This window comes from Hypanus sabinus, chromosome 21 (assembly GCF_030144855.1).
Source record: "Hypanus sabinus isolate sHypSab1 chromosome 21, sHypSab1.hap1, whole genome shotgun sequence".
Classification (NCBI taxonomy): domain Eukaryota; kingdom Metazoa; phylum Chordata; class Chondrichthyes; order Myliobatiformes; family Dasyatidae; genus Hypanus; species Hypanus sabinus.
This window is the reverse complement of record NC_082726.1, coordinates 26746901-26766902: the sequence shown is the minus strand read 5'-3', so window position 1 is coordinate 26766902 and position 20002 is coordinate 26746901. Positions and strand designations below refer to the sequence as shown.

General features: G+C 40.3%; 1 protein-coding gene across 1 annotated transcript in view; it reads right to left on the bottom strand.

Annotated features, from left to right (window-relative positions):
* hcn4 (hyperpolarization activated cyclic nucleotide-gated potassium channel 4) overlaps positions 1-20002 on the bottom strand; it is a 501153-nt gene that overhangs the window by 289514 nt on the left and 191637 nt on the right. Inside the window, exon 3 of the mRNA XM_059946189.1 lies at positions 13773-13934. Within this exon, the coding sequence (XP_059802172.1) occupies positions 13773-13934 (162 nt within the window). The remainder of the gene's footprint in view (positions 1-13772; positions 13935-20002) is intronic.

Sequence of the window (20002 nt, the reverse complement as noted above, 5' to 3'; positions counted from 1 at the left end):
CAGTGAATCATCCATCAGTGCTGGGAAGTGGTAAAAGAATCAAAATGGAAATTGAGAGAGAATAAAATGTGGGGTACAGATAAATAGAGAGAAGGATAGGGGAGTGATGGAGGAACCTGCTGGGGACTGGCGTGGACCAATGGATTCAACAGTTTCATTTTGTGTTGTAATAAGTAAAAGTCAGTTTTTTAAGGTTTTTAAAACAATTATTTCCTTTCTATGTTTTGTGAAGGTATTGGGGAGCTTCTGACCTTCTGGTGAATGTGGGTCTTCAGTAATGTTGGGGTTTAGACCCAATGATGGTGAACAAAAATGATGATGTTTTTGTTGATTTGCTGTTTGCTGTGTCCTGTTTTGTCATGTTCCATGTTGTTCTGCCAAGCATTATAGGTATGCATTATTGGTGCTGGAATGTGGAGTGACATTTAAGGGCTGCATCCAGCACATCTCTAGGTTGTGTTGGTTGTCAATGCACATGATACATTTCACTCTATGTTTCAATGTACATGTAATAAATAAATCTTAATGTGAATTGGATCTGGACTGGTAACATATTTCTAAATCAAGCTATTGCACTACTTGGAGGAGAATCTTCAGGAGGTTGTGTTTTTATACACTTGCCCTTCTTGGGGGCTGAGGAAGTTTAGTCAAGGTGTCACACACTGCAGGCACAATGAACCAGTGTCCAAGGAAGTGAATGTTTAGGATGGTGGATGAACATAGAACATTACAGCACAGTATATGCTCTATGGTGCACGATGTTGTGCCAACGTTATAATCTACTCTAAGATCAATCCAACCCTTCCCTCCCACATAGCTCCTCATTTTTCTTTCAACCTTGCGACTATCTAAGGGTCTCTTAAATATCCCTAATGTATCTGCCTTTACGACCACCCCGGAAGTGAATTCCAAAGGTCCTGCTCAGGAATAATCTGACAAAGTTCTTTAATGTCATTGGCAACAGTCCTCTTGACATCTTCCTCTATAGGAAACAGTATCCATTGATTCCTTCTGGGTGACAATGACTAAACTTATTTGTCTCACAGACTAAACTGTCAGCAAACCAAATTACACACACAAAATGCCGGTGGAACGCAGCAGGCCTGACGAAGGGTCTTGGCCCGAAACATCGACTGTACTTCCCCCTATAGATGCTGTCTGGCCTGCTGCGTTCCAGCAGCATTTTGTGTGTGTTGCTTGAATTTCCAGCATCTGCAGATTTCCTCGTGTTTGAGCAAACCAAATTCAATGAGCTCCAACTAAATCTGAATGAACCTGGATGAGGCAGTCCATCATTGTCTTGAGTGTGCTGTGAATTTCATTTGCCACTTATCTGCTCGTACTTCAGTTGCTCAGGTCTTTCTGCACTGAGTATTTAATGAATTAAAAGTGAAGCTGAATGTTGACTAATTATCGGTGAATACCTGAAGGAAATTTACTGATGAAGTAGTTGAAGACGATTAAACGCAAGTCACTACTTTACTGAAACAGCATTTTGACCCATTTACTCCACACTGAACTACTATGCCCAGTCCCATCGACCTGCACCTGGACCATAGCCATTCATGCATCTCCCATCCATGTACTTATCCAAACCTTGTAAATGTTGTAATCAAATCCACATCAACCACTTTCGCTGGAAGTTTGTTCCACACTCACTGCCCTCCAACTTTTCCCTCATATTCCTCTTAAACAGTTACACCTTCAACTTCAATGCATGCTCACCCAACCTCAGTGGAAGGATCTTGCTTCCATTTACCCTATCTATACCCATCATAATTTTGTATACCTCAATTAAATGTCTTCTCATTTCCTCTGCTCCAGGAAATAAATTTCCAATCTATTCAACCTTCCTCTACAGCTCAACATCTTTGTTAATATTTTTAGTACTCTTTTCATTTTATTGATATCTTTCTTCTAGGTGGCTGACCAGAAATGCGCACAATATTCCAAATTAGGCCTCACCAATGTCTTATATAATTTCAACATAATGTCCCAACTCCCGTACACAGTACTTTGATTTAGGAAGGACAGTGTGTCAAAATCTCTCTTTACGATCCTATCGACCTGTGGTGCCACTTTCAAGGAATTACAGATCTGTGTTCCCAGATCAGATGACTGACCTCCCACATCCAATTTTGAGTCCAATTTGTAGAATCTTTTCAATTTGGCTTGTGTTTTACCGGAATCTCAAATTCCATCAAAGATAGCCTTTAGTTAAAGTCCAATACTTCTTACCTCAAGTTGGAATTCAGCTTGCCAACCTGTATTTAGACCTAATGATGATGTCTGCAGCCAAGTGGTAAGGGTAAAAACTAAACTGGATATATGTAAGCTGGCTGTTGGTAAACAAAAAACTGCTTCGTTACCCTCTTGACAACATCTTCTATCACTTTGCTAGTGTTTGAGAGTAGATTGATGGGATGTTAATTGGCTGGTTTGGATTTGTGCCGTTGTTTACGAAACAGACATATTTGTGCAGTTTTTACATTTTCAGGTACATGCCAGTATTATAGTTGTGCTGTAACAGCTTAGCTTCTGGGACACATTTTTTTTAAATTCTACATTGGGCCATTAGCCTTTGCATTATGAAACCCAAGCTAAGAATGAAACCAAAGACAAGCATCAGGAATTTCCATGGGGTTTCTCCAGTAACATTGGCCCTTTAGTTTTGACAGAAATCCTTTTTCGTTTCTTCCAAATCTCCACCAAAGTCAGCCGGCAGAGTGGGAGAAACTCTGATGAAATCCAAGTGCAAACGTGCATTGAAGAAGACATTGTTTCAAGTTTATTTAAACACCACAAATTGAGTAACCAATACTTCTGTCGATGTCTTGATGAAGACTTTCCCAGACACACTTGCCAACACTTTGTAGATTTAAACACTAGATGACACAAATAAAATGGCAATGGTCCCAGTAGAAATCAGTACTTAACAAGTCTTTGTTGAGCAAACAAAATCTTCACAATTGAACAAAGCCATTCTTTTCTCTGCAGAGGAACAATGCTGTGAATTATGTTAAAAGAACAATCAATTTGTTCTTTTAATAAAACGAATAAAGTGGGCTTTTTTAACATGAATGTTTGTTTCAGAACTTCTAAAACTTGCACCATGGGTCTCATCTATTTCTTTCTCTTATGTATTTTCTGTGTGGATCCAACATGTGTAGAGATTTAAGTTTTAACAATACTTGTTTTTAACAGTGTAAAAATTCATAGTCATTCAAGACAGACCTCATCTATAGAGATTCCCCATAATCTCCTGTCTTTAATCTACTGAAATTCTTTGGAGAGATTTGCATTTATATCACACCCTTAACACCCCTGATCGTTTCACAGCCAATGATATGCTTTGGAAATGCAGACACAAGGATGTCACTGGTACTGGATGGATTGAGTTATAAGGGGAGGCTGGGATTTCTTCCTCTGGAATGCAGGAGGTTGAGGGGTGACCTCATAGAGATCTATAAAATTGTGAGAGGAATAGATAAGGTGAATAGTAACAAGTCATTTTTTGTCCCCAGGCTGGGGGATCCAAAACTAGAGGACATAGATTTAAGTTGGGAACAATTTAAAAGGGACATGAGGGGCAACTTTACCTCACAGAGGGTGGAAAGGTTCATTACATGAATGAGCTGCCAGTGAGAAGGATTGCATTTAAAAGATACTTTGACGGTTACAGTACATGAACTAAAAATGTTTGGAGGATTATGGGCCAAATGCAGGCAATTAGAAATAGCTTGGCTGGTATGGATAGATCAGGCTGAACAGATTGTTTCTGTATGAATTATAAAATTTAAAAAGCATTTAGACAGTTACGTGGAAAGGAAAGGTTTGGATATGGGCCAAACACAGTCCAATGGGACTACATGAGGAAATCTGCAGATGCTGGAAATTCAAGCAACACACACAAAATGCTGGTAGAACGCAGCAGGTCAGGCAGCATCTATAGGGAAAAGCGCTGTTGATGTTTCGGGCCAAGACCCTTCATCAGGACTGAAACATCGACAGTACTTCTCCCTATAGATGCTGCCTGACCTGCTGCGTTCCACCAATGGGACTAGCTCAGTCAGCCAACTTGGTGGACAGGGACGAGTCCGGCTTGTTGCATACTGTATTGCTCAAAACTTTTTGAAAAAGTGGGGTCTAGTGTAAATAGGTATTTGATTGCAGGAAATTGGTGAGTTAAAAGATCTGTTTTCCTGCTATCTGATTTGACATTTTAACTTTCCACAACTATAATCAGTAACCTGAGTGGCTTCCAAAACTACTTTAGCATGTGGAACCAGCCTGGTGGCCAAACAACTGGAATGGGAATTAGCCAGAGCACATCTGATTTGGTTTGCTAACAGTTTAACAGAGAACAGTAGAGCTCAGTACAGGCCCTTCAGTCTATGATGTTGTGCTGACCCTTTAACCAACTCCAAGATCAATCTAGCCCTTCCCTTCCACATAGCCCTCCATTTTCTTTCATTCATGTGCCTATCTAAGAGTCACTTAAATGTCCCTGATGTATCTGCCTCTACACCATGCCTGGCAGTATGTTCCATTCACCTAACACTATCTGTGTAGAAAATCTACCTCTGACATCTCCCATACTTTCCTCCCAATACTTTAAGGTTATACCCCCCTTGTATTAGCCATTTCACCTTTGGGAAATAGTCTCTGGCTACCCACTTGATCTATGCTTCTTATCATTTTGTACACCTCTATCAAGTCACCTCTCATTCTCCTTCTCTTCAAAGCATCTTCCATTTAATCAGCTTAGTCCATGAGGCAGATATATTTAATCACTGTCATTCAAAAGGTATCAATGGACACAGCTTCTTGCAGAGGAAGACATCAAGAGGATTGTTGCCAAGGATATTGAAGAGCTTTGTCAGATTATTCAACCAATGGCTGACATAGTGAATTTGGGGAGAAGTGGGAGACAGTCATAAGGAATTATTGGGAGGAAAGTATGGGGGTTGTGATGTGCCCTCATTTGGAAAATATCAAGCTAGGCCCAGAGGGTCTCCAAAGCAAGAGATATTTGCATAGAAATCAGATCCACCTGTATATTTCCTTGCTATGCATGGTATAGTTTCCTGTTCTCACAAGCTGGCATGTGTTTCCTTCTCAGCCAGCAGAAACTGGAGACTGGAAACTGGAGAAATCACCAATCTTTTCCCTTCACTCAGAAAAAATGACCATATCACCTGGGAGACAGCAAAGAAAGGATCCTTATTGTCAAGTTGATGTCCTGTACACAGTATCTTCTAACCACAGTGTCCTTTGGTCAGCCTTGTGGTAGATTAATCAGTGATGCTCCTTGTAGTACAAAGGTTGGTCTACCCTCATAATGTGATGTATGTATGCTGTGGATTATGTGTGTACGACTTTTGATGAATTGTATCAGCCACTGCTGTTAGTCCAGTGCCAACAGTCTTCAGAGAGGGTACCAGCAACCCTACCTGTGATAGGTCTTTGTGAAATCCAACACAAAGTATACCCTAGAGTCATAGCATTATACAATATAGAAACAGGCCCTTCAGCCCACTAAATCCATGCTAACAGTTTTCAAATAATACTATTATTATAAACTAGTCCTAAACATTGATTACAGTATCATTCTTTAATTAACTACTTGTGAACATCCGTAATGGTGGTCCCATACTGCAGGATGCTTTGAGGACTCCCTACCTCTGGGTTCAGTCAGGTCAGTAGTTGGTAAATGAGGATGGTGGTAGGGAGATGGAACTGCCCCACACAGTAAAGAATGCTGTGCCCCCCACTTCCCCTCTCACCCCTGTGAGAGTGATGTCTGCTGCTGTATAATGGCTCCACAGGAAAGGTTCTTCGAGCACTGACTCATTTCCCACTGATAAATAGATGGTAGCATAAACCTCCAAATGGGAACCATACAGATCCCATTTTAGCTCATAAACCTGCATGCAAATCCCAGAGTGGCCCACTTAGTGCATTTTTGCCCAGTTTCAGGATTTCTTCAGAAGACAATATAGGATACTAGGCCATTCAATCATGACTGATTTTCTTTTCAACCTCATTCTCCCATCTTCTCCTCATAACCTTTAACCACCCTACCACTCAACAATCTATCAACTCTTACCTTAAATACATCCAATAGTATGGCCTCCACAGCACTCTGTGACAATGAATTTCACAGATTCACCACCCCCTGCTGAAGAAATTGTGCCTCATCTCAGCTTTAAAGGTATATTCCTTTATTCGGAGGCAATGCCCTCGAATCCTAGACTCTCCTACTAACGAAAACATCCTCCCCATGTCCACTCCATCCAGGTCTTTCTGGTATTTGGTAGGCTTTAACGAAATTCCCCCTCATCCTTTTGAACTTCATCGAGTACGGGCTCAGAGCCATCAAGTGTTCCCAGGAATGGTTCGTTGTCATCACATACGTTCACCACACCAAAGGAGGGTGAAACTCACAATATAATTTATTGAGTAAAATATATCCAGAGCTTTTTGAGATTTGCTGCCACCTCCTGACCCCTCCTATAGATCCCACTGGCAGCTCTGAATCCTCCTGTGAAAATCAAACTGAGGCAGTTCTTTTCTGTAAGGAGACTTTGCAAGTGTGTTGATTTATTTAAGCCACTTTTCGGCTCAATGCCAAATCCATTTTTTGCTTTAACATTCAACCCATGGTGCCAAATGAATCAAGAGGTCATAAATTTTCTATAAAGCCAGCACCCTGTCAAGTTCCTTATGGTATTAATTATCATTTTCCATTTTAACGTTTATCACTTCTGTGCAAACTGCTTTTGGACAGGTTTCTTCCACAAAGATTACATACTTCCCTTCACATTTATGGTCTAATTTGACAGTAAGTGTCCAAATACAATACATTGAATTTATACTCTGTCATGAAGAAGTATTCTCTGTAATATTTTGGAACGCTAAATCTTCCACATTTGCCTGTGTCATAATTGTGCACCCTGTGTGGCGCTGTAGATGGTAAAATGGGATTGATTGATTTTTACTAACCAGAGCTTCAGGGATATGGAGAAAGGGCTGAATGTAGAGGTAGATCAAATCATTATGAAAGGTTTCAAGGGCAGAATGGGTCATTTCTGTTTCTTGCCCTACCAATAAGATAAGTTATTTTGAGAGGATAATTGTCATATGATCACTTAAGGAGGTTGTAATGCGTTTCCACAAAGAATATAAAGCACGTTCACTCTCCATTCACTCCAGGTTAAAACCCTAATGTACAACAATAATAAACAACTGATTATCTCAGTGATTCAGGAACAGCTTCTTCCCCTCGGCCATCCGATTCCTAAATGGACATTCAACCCATGAACACTATCTCACTTTTTTAATATATATTATTTCTGTTTTTGCATGATTTTTAATCTATTCAGTATACATATACCGTAACTGATTTACTTATTTATCTTTTTCTTGTATATTATGTATTGCATTGAACTGCTCCTGCTAAGTTAATAAATTTCCCGACACATGCCAATGATAGTAATCTGATTCTGATATGAATACAAAGAATTTTTGGGTGAGCTATTTTGTTACATCCAGTGAAGCTTCAACAGTGATTTCCCTTGGCAGCATCTCTGGTCGTTTAAGGATCTTTGCTTCATCTATTCCTTCTCTCTGTTCTTCATTGAGTTTCTCCATAAGCACAGGAATCAGGATTTTCTGATGTGTACATCCATGTATATACAAGCACACTCACCCACATACCATAGTGGTCAATCACAGTGCACCTGATTCTTTTGCTTCACCCTTGGGAGCCCAGGGATATTCTGCATTTGTATTTATTTCAATGTACATTTATAACAATAAGACATAGGAGCTGAATTAGGCCACTCGGCCCATTGAGTCTGCTCTGCCATTCCATCATTGCCAATTTATCATCCCTCTCTACACCATTCTCCTGCCTTTGACCTGTCACCTTCAACGCCCTAACGAGCAAAGAAACTATCAAACACTGCTTTCAATATACTCAATCACTTGGCCTCCACAACCATCCATGGCAATGAATTGCACAGATTCACCACCTTTTGGCTAAAGAAATCTATTCCTTCTCACCTCTGTTCTAAATGAATGTCCCTATGCTCTGAGGTTGTGTCCTCTGGTCCTGGAGTTATCCTCTCCTCATTCTCTTTATCTTGGTCTTTCAATATTCATTACATTTCAATGAGGCCCCTCCCCATTCTTCTAAACTCCAGTGAGTACAGACCCAGAGCCATCAAATGCTTCTCACACATTAACTATTTCTTTAATGTAATCATTGTCTTGAACCTTCTCTAGACTTTCTCCAATGCCAGCACCTCTTTTCTTAGATAAGAGGCTCAAAGATGCTCACAATACTTCAAATGCAGATTGACCAATGCCTAATAAAGCCTCAGCATCACATCCTTTCCATTGCTCTCTAGTCCTCTTGAAATGAATGCTTTCATTACCACTGACTCAAACAACTAGTTAACCTTTAGGGAATCCTGCACAAGTCTTCCCAAGTCTCTTTGCACCTCTGATTTTTGAATTTTCTCACCATTTAGAAAATAGTACGTGCCTTTATTCCTTTTACCCAAATGCATGCCACTTACAAGGGGTAATTGATAAGTTTGTGGCCTAAGGTAGAAGGAGTTGAATTATACAGCTTTCGTTACACACACATGCAGGTCAACTCTTTGAGTGATAATGCAGAAAGTTTGAAGTCAATAACTCATCTCCTTCTACTTCTACCTTAGGCCACAAACTTATCAATCACCCCGACGAGTTACTAAATGAATTATTCCTTGTGGAACACCATGTAGCCAATCCGAATAAGCCCTTTTTTTTATAATGAATTGATCAGCAGTATTTTATAAACATTGTTTTTTTTTCAAATAGCTCCAGTCACCAGAGTCAGGGCCTTTAAGAGTAGTTGGCTGTCATCAGACCGGTTTGTGTCATTTTGTGCTGCTCCAAAGCCTAGCAACTGTGTATGGACTGCTCCTGGTCCATGTTGTGTGATTTTACAGTTCTTGGCCGTTCAGATGCAGAGGCCATGAGATCAATTAGGGAGAGATGAGCAACTGTAAGGTACAGGATGGATCCAATGCAATCTGGCCCAATTATATATTAAGGAGATTGCAGCAAAAAGAGTGACTAACTCTTAAACCACTCTCCCTCACTCTTCAGCCCCACTCACTGAAAGACACTGGAGTGATTTCAAGAATTCATTTCAAAGTGCTCTATAGCACAGAAACAGTCTCTTTGGCCTACTGAGTCTGTGTAGACTACCAAACATCCATCTACATTAATCCTACATTAATCCCATTTTATCTTCTACCAGCAGTCTCCTCTGTTCCTCCCAGATCCCACAACTCAATACGCTAGGGACAATTTGTACAATTAACAAACTCAACTTCACGTCTTGAGGTGCTGGAGGAACCCTGAGCACCTGGAGAAAGCTTGCATAACAATAGGGAAGACATGCATACTACACTAGGGCAGCACCCAAGAACAAGATTAAGAGTACCAATGGTTACAGAGAGAGGCCGTGAGGTCAATACATCCCACACAGTCAGGAAAGCTCACCAACGCTTCTACATTCTAAGGAGGCTGCAGACAGCAGGACTATGCACATCTATACTCATGTCATTCTACAGATATGTAGTAGAGGGCATCCTGACAAGCTGCACCACTGCATGGTATAGAACCTGCACTGCAGAAGATGAGAAGGGTCGACAACAGGTAGTCAAAACTGCCCAATGCATCGGCAGCACCAACTACTCTCTATCAGGGAAATATACTGTATATAGAAAGGTGCCAGAAGAGAGGCAGTAACATCATGAACGATCCCACCCACCTTGCTCAGGGACTGTTTGTCCCGCTCCCGTCAGGGAGGAGGCTACATACTTAAAAATAGTTACCTTCCCCAATTGGTAAGGCTGATCAACATCTCCACCAACTAACTCACCCCTCCATTCCCACCAACTACCACTACTTTATTATTTCCTGTCAGTCACTTTATGGACAGATACTCCCATGCTAGCATCACTTTATGGACGTACAATCAACTTATGTAAATAAGCATTCTTTTGTACTTGTATTTGTTGTGCTTTTAAAATTATTATTGTGTTCGTTATCTTTTGTGCTTTTTTAATGTTGCACTGGATCTGAAGTAACATTATTTCATTCCCCTTTATGGTTGTGATCTGGAAATCACATTAAACAATCTTGAATCAACCATGATGGAATTGCAGAGCTGAATAGCCCAATTCTACTCCTATGTTTGATAGTCTTATGGTGTAAGGCCAAATGTACGTCACGGAAGCTGGGAAGTATCTGCTTTGCTAGGTGTTCCATTGTGCCATCCCATGCTGTCATCGCAAAAGTTTTACTTCCTTCTCTGCAAACCTTGAACCTCTCACTCGAGCTAGGTTCCTTGCAAATTCATCCATTTTATTAATCCAACCACAGCTGCCCTTGCAAAGAGGAGGAGTGAGTCCACCATTTGAATTATTGAATGCGCTCTGGCCCTGCTGTCAGATAAGAGAGTTCAATGACTTAAATTGGCAATGAATAGAGGAACATTGATACCTGCCCAAATCAGAACACTGTGACATGTCAGGAAACTTGGCAGGGATGCCATCATTAAAATATGTTGGTCTTTCCAGGTACAAAGCCGAGATGTATGTTAGGTCAAGAGCATGTAATTTTTGATGAATCTATCTCTGTTTTCACTCCATTCATCAAACACCAACATGACAAGAGCTCTGGAGTCCAAATCCTATCCCACTTCATCATGACCAACCTATTGAGGCTCTATAGCATTATTAATTATTAAATAGATTCACTGAGCTAAACAGCACAGAAACAGGTCCAACTTTATGTCTCCACATTCAAACTTTTGTGCTATGTTCTGAACCTTCATGTCAATCCTGATAAACAAATCACTAACAAATTTAGATACACAAAGCTGAGAAGATAAAATATTTCTGGTGTGCTGTTCATTCTAATTCTTGACAGTAAGATGGGAATTGATGAGTTCTATTGCTCTTCACCTAAAATTAGCGACTGTTTTTCAACACTCCTGCTCTACATAGGGAAGTAGCAAGAAGGAGAAGAGTATTTAGCTCTACAATCTTGTTCCATTGCTCACCAAGTTTTCAGATGATCTGTGACCAAAGTCTAAGTGCCAACCTTTTCCTTATTCTCTTACTCCTAACAGATGAACTATCTGATTTTTCACCAAACTAATTTTGGTTGTGTAAAAGGAGAAATTTGCTCTTATGTGGTACCTTCTACATCCTCTTGGACATCCTAGAGTAATCTGCAGCCAAATAAACATTTCTGTTAATAGAATGAGAGAACTGCAATAACTTCCACAACGTTATTTTATATGCTGTATGCAAAATATGTACTGTGTTTTGCACATTGGACCTTTTTCCCAGAGGAACGTTGTTTCATTTAGATGTATACTTGGGTACGGTTGATTGACAAACTTGAACTTGAACACAGTGCTGCAGCTAGTAGAGCTGCTGTCTCACCGATCCAGTGAAAACAGATTCAGGGCAGACTACACCCCCACCACCACCCCCCCTCGACCCCATGCTGCCTGTGTGGAGGTTAGCACAGTCTTCCTGTGACTACATGGGTATTCATCCAGATGCCTCTGCTCTCCTCCCACATCACAATAAAGTGCAGTTTGGTTGGAAAGTTGGCTGTAAGTTGCTTTACAGCAGGGGTACTCAACCTGGGGTCAGTTAATAGTAAGGCTTGATGACATAAAAAAGGTTGTGAAGTACTGCTCTAGTGTGTGGGCAAAGGTAGGTGTAGAATCTATGGCAAGTTAATGTGAAGGTAGGGTAATTAATTCAGGTTAATATAAATGGTTGCTTTATAGACGTAGTGCTTGGACTAAGCGGTTGTTTCCCTGTTGTATGTACAATTCCAGTTTGTTAATATTATTTTTTTTCTGCATTTGCACAATTTTTGTACATTGGTTGTTGTCAGTCTTTGTTAATGAGTAGTTTATCATTGATTCTATTGTATTTCTTTGTTCTATTGTGAATGCCTGCAAGCAAATGAATCTCAGGGCAGCATACAGTGACGTATACATATTTTGGTAATAAATAAATTTACTTTGAACTATACACTAAAATGGATTTTTTGTTTTAGTTGCATTTTCTTGTAAAAATTGCATACACTTTATGTTTAATATATGTTTTTCTTGCGAATGCTGCTTATATGATGTTATTTGCCTGTGATGCTGCTGCAGATCAGAGATGCTGGAAATCTTGAACAACACACAAAATGCTGGAGGAACTCAGCAGTTCAGGCAGTATCTATGGAGTGAAATTAAACAGTCAATGTTTTGGACCGAGATCATTCATCAGTATTGCTGAAGGGTCTCACCTTGAAATGTCAAGTGCTTATTTCCTCCCAAAGATGTTGCCAGACCTGCTTAGTTCCTCCAGTATTTTGAGTGTGATACTGCTGCAATTAAGTTTTTCATTGCACCTGTGCATATGTATACTTGCGCATATGACAATAAATTTGACTTTGACTTAGTATTTTTCTGAATATCTCTCATTAGATGAAGGGAATGCAAAAGCAAGTCTTTCTCATCTGAGAATAAATGAAATTCACATTATTGAACTTATGAGGCATTTCTGCAGCATATTCACTTTGTACTGTCCAATACTCAAAAGCACTGAAGATGTATCTAATGTTTAGACAAGGCTGAAGCCATGAAGAATTAACTGAGTGTTGTGAGAAGTGATCAGTTAATCCATTGAAGGTAAGTGTAAAATGGCAGCCTGTCAGTGCCATTATCTGCTTCATTTTATGTCTGTTCTTATCAGAATCATAGAAAGCAACACTAGAAAAACGTAAGAATTCTGGAGCAGACAACCATGTTACAAGGTTGTTATCAGAGGCTTTGGTTAATATCAAAATGTCTGCTCAATTAATGGCATCAGTGTGAAGAAATTGCATTTCCCCCAACAGATGGTTTTCTCCATTTTATATCCTAAACTTAAACAAGCTGATATAATCTCATTTTGACAACTATTTAATTTCAAAAACAGTGAGAGACAAAGAGACACACCCACATTTGATCCATTGCAGGTAACGCCTGTATCAGCATAACTGATCACTGAACATAACCTATGGCGGGGGTTCCCAACCCTTTTTATATGCCATGTACCCCTACCCTTGACCAAGGTGTCCGTGGATCCCAGGCAGAGAACCCCTAACCTATGGACTCACTTTCAAGAACTCTGCAATATTGTTCTCAGTATTGTTTATATACTTATTTGTTATTATTATTAGAATTTTTGTATTTGCATAATTTATCTTTTACATTTTGTTTGTCAGTCTTTGTATGAAGCTTTTCATTGACTCTATTATATTTCTTTGCTCTATTATGGATGCCTGCAAGAAAATGAGTCTCAGGGTAGTATATGGCAATGCATACGTACTTTGATAATAAATTTACTTTGAACTTGTTAGGGCCTCAAGCAGAAGAATGGAAAACATGTACATGACAAGAACTGCTGAAAATCAGAAAAGCAGAACAATCGTAGAAATACTCAGTAGGTCAGACAACATCTGTGGAAGAGGAAACAAACTTAATGTTTTAGTTCCAAAACTCTTCATCTTTACATGTTTATATGGAGATCCGCTCACTGTCAATCAGTTGATCTCACCATCAGTAGAGGTAGTAATACAACAGCCCTTGGAGCATCAACAAGACTGATTATGATCCATTAAGATCTGTGTGAACAGTGAGAGCTACTTACCACCATATGGTTGAGAGACACCCAGCATTCCGCTGGGAAATCTTGCAACATGGGCACCAAGAATTGCAGGCAACCATCCCAATGGCATAACAACAGCATCATCCCAATCAAATTAACGATTCGCACCACTGCGCTTGCCAGGTCATAAGTCATGTGGAAGATCTACCAATCAAAAATAACAGCATAGTTTATTAGCTTCAATTTAGATAGGTCTTCTTCAATTCTAAAGTCAATACATTTGCAGAAGAAAGTAAGTACAGGTGGTAAGCAACCTAACGTTCTTCTCTTTCTAAATTCTGCTGTCCAATTCTGTTTAATACTATTGAGCACACTAGAATCAGAGGACACAGTGACTTTTGGAGCTCAAAGGAGAAAGAATTTCAATGATAGGTTAAAATCCTCAAGTGCTGTCATTAACGTTCATTCATGCATCACTCTCCGATGTGCTTCAGTGATTCTGTCACGGAGTGACAGATGCTGTACCATTCCGAGAGCTTTCGTTCACTTCCAGAGATTCCAGTATTGACTCACCATGGAAGAGCAGCTCACCTAGGTAGCTTAACCTGAGCATTATCAGCAGGGTCCATAACGGATATAGCATATGTTCTCTTCGGCTAAACAATAGTCAGGAAGAGGGCACTCATATTACAGGCAGTCCCCAGGTTACAACAGGCCCTAGGATGGGAATGGGGTATTTCCTGAGAACTGTTTGTGATTCAAAAGTTAACAATAGCAGTGCATGGGAGAAGATTACCGAAAGAGTGGTGATGGGAAGAGTGACCACCAGCTTGTTTCGCTGACTCGGTGAGTGAGTGAGTGAGGCTGCTGAGCACACCCAGCTCTGCTCGGATCGGCCCAGCCTTCAGCTATACTGGCCTGAGTGGTAGGGTGGCTGTGAGGAGAGAAGACAATTAGAAATACCCCATTCCCACCCAGCAGAAGATTCCTGCGGCAGCCAGTAAATTCATCCCCATCCTCTCCACCAGTCTCCTAAATGCTTGCTTGTGTATGTGGGATGTTCATAAATCAATGTTTGAAACCAGGGAGGACTTGCACTCTGTTTATCAATAATATACACTGAATAGTCTGGCATGCGAGGTAATGTTAAAGCTCTGTAAAACTCTGGTTCGACCTCACTTGGATTATGATTTACAGTTCTGGTCACCTCAATATAGGAAGATCATGAAAGCTTCAGAGGGGTGGGAGAGGAGATTTACCAAGATGCTGCCTGGATTACAGAGCATGCCTAATGTGGAAAGGCTCAGGGAACTAATGTCTTTCTCTTGGCAATGAAGAAGGATGAAAGGTCACTTGACAGAGGGGTATCAGATAATAAGCAACATAAATAGAGCGGATAGCCGGCGTCTTTTTCCAGAGTGGCAATAGCTAATATGAGAGGACATAAATTTAAGGAGATTGGGGGGAAGAATAGGGGTGATATCAGAGGTAGGATTTTGCACAGAGAATAGTAAATGTGTGGAATGCAGTGCTGAGTGTGGTTGTAAAGGCAGATACATTCAGGACACTTAAGAGACACTTACATAGATAGGTACATGGATGAAAGAAAAATGGAGATCTACATGGGAGGGAAGGGTTAGATTGATCTTGGAGTAGGATAAGAAGGTCAGCACAACATTGTGAGCCAAAGGGCCTTTAATGTACTGTACTATGTCTATGACCTGAAACGCTATATATTCACAATGTGCTCTTACTCTTTCACAAAGATAATACAAGAGTTCACAGGAGCTCCTGGATCACGTTAAGCAGTAAAGGGCGGGAGAAGAACTTTCAAAGTTGGTATATTGGTTCCATTTTATTACATTTTGTCCTCCCTTTGTGACAACCCCCCCCCCCCCCCAGGATAATGGACACTCGTGAGGATTTCAGGATATTTGGGGGGAGGTGCTAAGGAGAAAAGAGTCATGGGGAGGAGCTAGAATATTAAAAAAGGTCCGCTCACAACACTCCAATGTTGCCTGGATTATCAAATATGAACTATACGGAGAGGTTGGAGAGATGAGGTGGTGATCAGCCTTACTGCTTGGATTGTTTTCTGTGGAGTATCGGAGGCTGAGGAGATACCTGACAGAAGTTTTATAAAATTATGAGAGGCATAAATAGGATAGATAGTCAAACATTTTCTTCTGAGGTAGAAATATCAACTTCTTAAGGACATGCTTTTAAGGTGAGAGAGGGGTTAGATGCATAAGGCAGATTTTTTACACAGAGACTAGTGGGCACATGAAACAGATTGCCATGGAATGATGGAAGAAAATACAACAGTGGCCTTTAAGAATCCCTCACATTTACACATATATGGAGGGAGTGTAAGCTTTAGAGAAGGTGTGGAGGAGATTTACCAGAAAGCTGCTTGGATTAGAATCACGTCTTATGAGGAAAGCTTGAGTGAGCTTTTCTCTTTGGAGTGAAGGAGGATGAGTCATGACTTATCGAGTTGTACATTCTATCCATAAGACAGAAAGAGTGGACAGCCGGTGCCTTTTTTCCCTAGAATTAGCAAGAATTACCAAAATTGTTTCATGCCATTTCCAGTACGCAAATGTAAAGGAGAACAAAATAATTGTTACTCTGGATCTGGCGTAGCACAAAAAAAGTGATAAGATAAACACAGTAATAAAAAAACACAACAGATATACAGCAAATGCATAAAATAACTTATATACTGCACATAGATTGATTGTATGTCCAGGCACAGGAGTTTCTGTACATAAGGTGACTCTGACAGGAAATGATAAAGTAGTGCTGATGTGAGGTGTGAATGAATGGATCACTGGGTGGATGTGTTGATCAGCCTTACTGCTTGTTTCCAAGGGCTAACAGTTACTATGACAGGACATAATTTTATGAGAGGACAGAAGAGATTTAGTCTCATTCAGAATAACGTAGGTCATAGGGTCTGTGGAGCAGACAATGGGCCATTTGGCTTAATATTGCTCCTTCTTCTTATGCCTTATGGTCTGTTCCTGCACTGCACTATTCTATCTATGTTATCATGGCAACCAATTTGTGCACAGCGAGCTTCCACAAAACATATTGTGTTGATAATAAGATTATCCAGTTTCACGACATTGTTTGAAGGATATATTATTGACCAGGGTACGAGAGAGCACTCTTCCTCACAATAGTGTCAAGGGATACCTGACAGAGAGGTGGTGGTCTGAGTTTAACATCTTGTCCAAAGCAGCTGCTTTTGCTCAACACTGCACTGGGGTCTCAGCCAAGGATTTTGAGGCCATGTGTCTAGTGTGCAACCAAATCATGACCTTCACACCTTTGTATAATCAAATTGAAAAGCTTTGTCAGGCTTTATTATGCCTCTAACAGACCCTTTCCTTGGGCAATATTATGGTAATGCAAGTGCAACAAGAACTAAACATGAGCTACATGGTGTAATAAAATCCTTGGTTAATGTTCCTTCATTCATGGCAAGAATATTGATGGATTAGATGCAGGAAAGGCAGGATTCATTAACCCAAGCACCTACTGAAAGAGTTTTTACCAGTGTACTACTGGAGGTGTAGGTACCTCCATTGAATAGTATTATCATTGTGAGTATACTGTACATCAGAGCATTATGTATTAATTATCTTACATAATATATAGAAAGGAACCAGTTATTGTGAAACAAAATAGCTGCCACATAATTACAGCAATTAAGTTTTGTATTTTAATTATTCAATATAATTAATGGTGGTGCCCAAAATCCACTGAGAGAACACATGCGAGTGGACTCAGTTGGTTCACCTCATCAGAAAGATAGCTTCTCCAGTTGTGTAGCGCACTGTGAGCACTTTCCTGGAAAACCAGCTTCAGTTTGTGTTCATACACAAGATACAGGGAAGGCAAGAGTAAGCTTTAGGCCTTTCCAGCCTTCTCCATCATTTACTATGATCTATGGTGGACTCAACTCCTCTTCTAGTATGAACACAAGAGATTCTGCAGGTGCTGGATATCCAGAGTAATGCAAACAAAGTGCTGAAGGAATTCAGCAGATCAGGCAACATCTATGGAAAGGAATGAAGAGTCGCTGTTTCAGGCCAAGATCCTGTTTACATGAAGGGTTTTGGCCCAAAATAACTATTCTTTATTCCTTTTGCACTAGTTGCTATTTTATGTGTGTTCCTCTTCTAGAATGATAAATTTGCTTTTGATCTCACAATCTGCCTTATTATGGTCTGGTGCCTTTTTGTTTACCTGCACTGCACTTTTTTTTTGTAGCTGTTACACTTTATTCTGCATTGCTATTGTTTCACCATGTTTTACCTCAATGCACTGAGTAATGATCTGATCAGTATGAACAGTATGAAAGACAAGTTTTTCACTGTACATGTGACAATAATAAACCAACTCCAATTCCAGTTCCATTATTTTTCAATCTATCCACCTCCACTTTAAATACATCCAATTATCCACCCGCCTGCTGGGGTAGAGAATTCCACAAATACCCTTGGTGCAGGTTTGAAATCACTGTTTTCACACTCAGAACCAAATGTGTGACTGCTAATTAAATAGGAAATGTGAAGTGCTGCACCGACAAACTCTACCTTGGAATATTGAGACTTCCTGCAACACATCTGCTGCATAATAAGCTGTAAGAAGCCCTTTTTATCTTAATGGAGAGTTGAAAAGGCACTTGGGACAGTACAGCTCAGGAACGAGGCTTTGGTCCCACAATGCTGTGCTGAACTAATTTAACTGGTAATTAAACATCTAACTAAATTAATCCCTTCTGCCTAGAAGAATGAAGGCGGATCTCACTGAAACTTATTGAATATTGAAAGGGTTAGATAGTGTGAACATGGAAAGGATGCTTCCTATAGTGGGACCAGAGGGTGAAGCCTCATAATAGAAGGACATCCCTAAACAGAAATGAGGCAAAATTTCTTGAGCCAGAGGGTGGTGAATCTATGGAGATCATTGCCTCAGATGGCTGTGGAGGCCAAGTCATTGGGTATATTTGACGCAGAGGTTGATAGGTTCTCGATTACTAAGACCATCAAAGGTTGAGGTGAAAGCAGGAGAAAGATGTTGAGAAGGATAATAAATCAGCCATGGCGGAATGGTGAAGCAAACTCCATGGGCTGAATTGTCTAATTCTGCTCCTATGCTTTATGCCTTATGGTCATTCATGTGTGCATCTTAGAGCCTCTCAAAGCACTCTGTCATATTTAACTCCACTACACCCCTGGCAGCGCATACCAAGCACTCACTACCGTGTTAAAAACTCCTCCTTCCCCACACTCATCTCCTTTGAATTTACCCCCTCTCACCTTGAATGCATGGCTATTTAGTACACACTTCCACCCTGGTAAAAAGATACCAGCTGCCTACACTATTTATTCCCCTCATAATCTTATAAGCTTCTATTACATTTCCTCAGCCACTGCTGCTCCATCGAAAGCAAACATACTTTCTCCAATCTCTCCTTATGGATTGGCATGTATGGTGTTTAGGCATTGCTGAGTCATACCTAAAAGAAGATTATAGTTTGGAGCTTAATTTCCAAGGATACACATTGTATCAAAAGGATAGGCAGAAAGGCAGAACTCTCTTGGTAAAAAAATTAAATCAAATCATGAGAAAGAGGTGTCAGGGTCCAAAGGTGCTGAATCATTGTGAACAAAGCAAAGGAACTGCAAGAATAAAAAGACCCCAAATGGGAGTTGTATACAGAACCCCAAACAGTAATAAGGATGTGATTCACAAATTATCATGGAAGATAGAAAATGCACATCAAAAGGGCAATGTTACAATAGTCATGGGGGATTTCAATATGCAGTTAGTTTGGGAAAAACAGGTTGTTGCTGGATTCCAGGAGAGGGATCTTCTAGAGGGCCTGTGAGATGGCTTTTTAGAGCAGCTCATGGTTGACCTCACTCAGGGATCAACTATTCTGATTTGGGTATTGTGCAATGAACTGGAATTGATTAGAGAGCTTATGCTAAAAGAGCCTTCTGGAGTAAGTGATCATAAAGTGATCGAAATCACCCTGAAATTTGAGAATGAAAAGTTAAAGTCATTTGTATCATTATTACAGTGGAGTAAAGGGAATTGCAGAGGCATGAGAGAGGAGTTGGCCAGAAGTGATTGGGAAAGAACGCTGGCAGGGATGATGGCAGAGCAGCAGTAGTTGGAATTTTTGGAACAATTCAGATGCACAGGATATATACATCCCAAAGAGGAAGAAGCATTCTAAAGGCAAGATGACA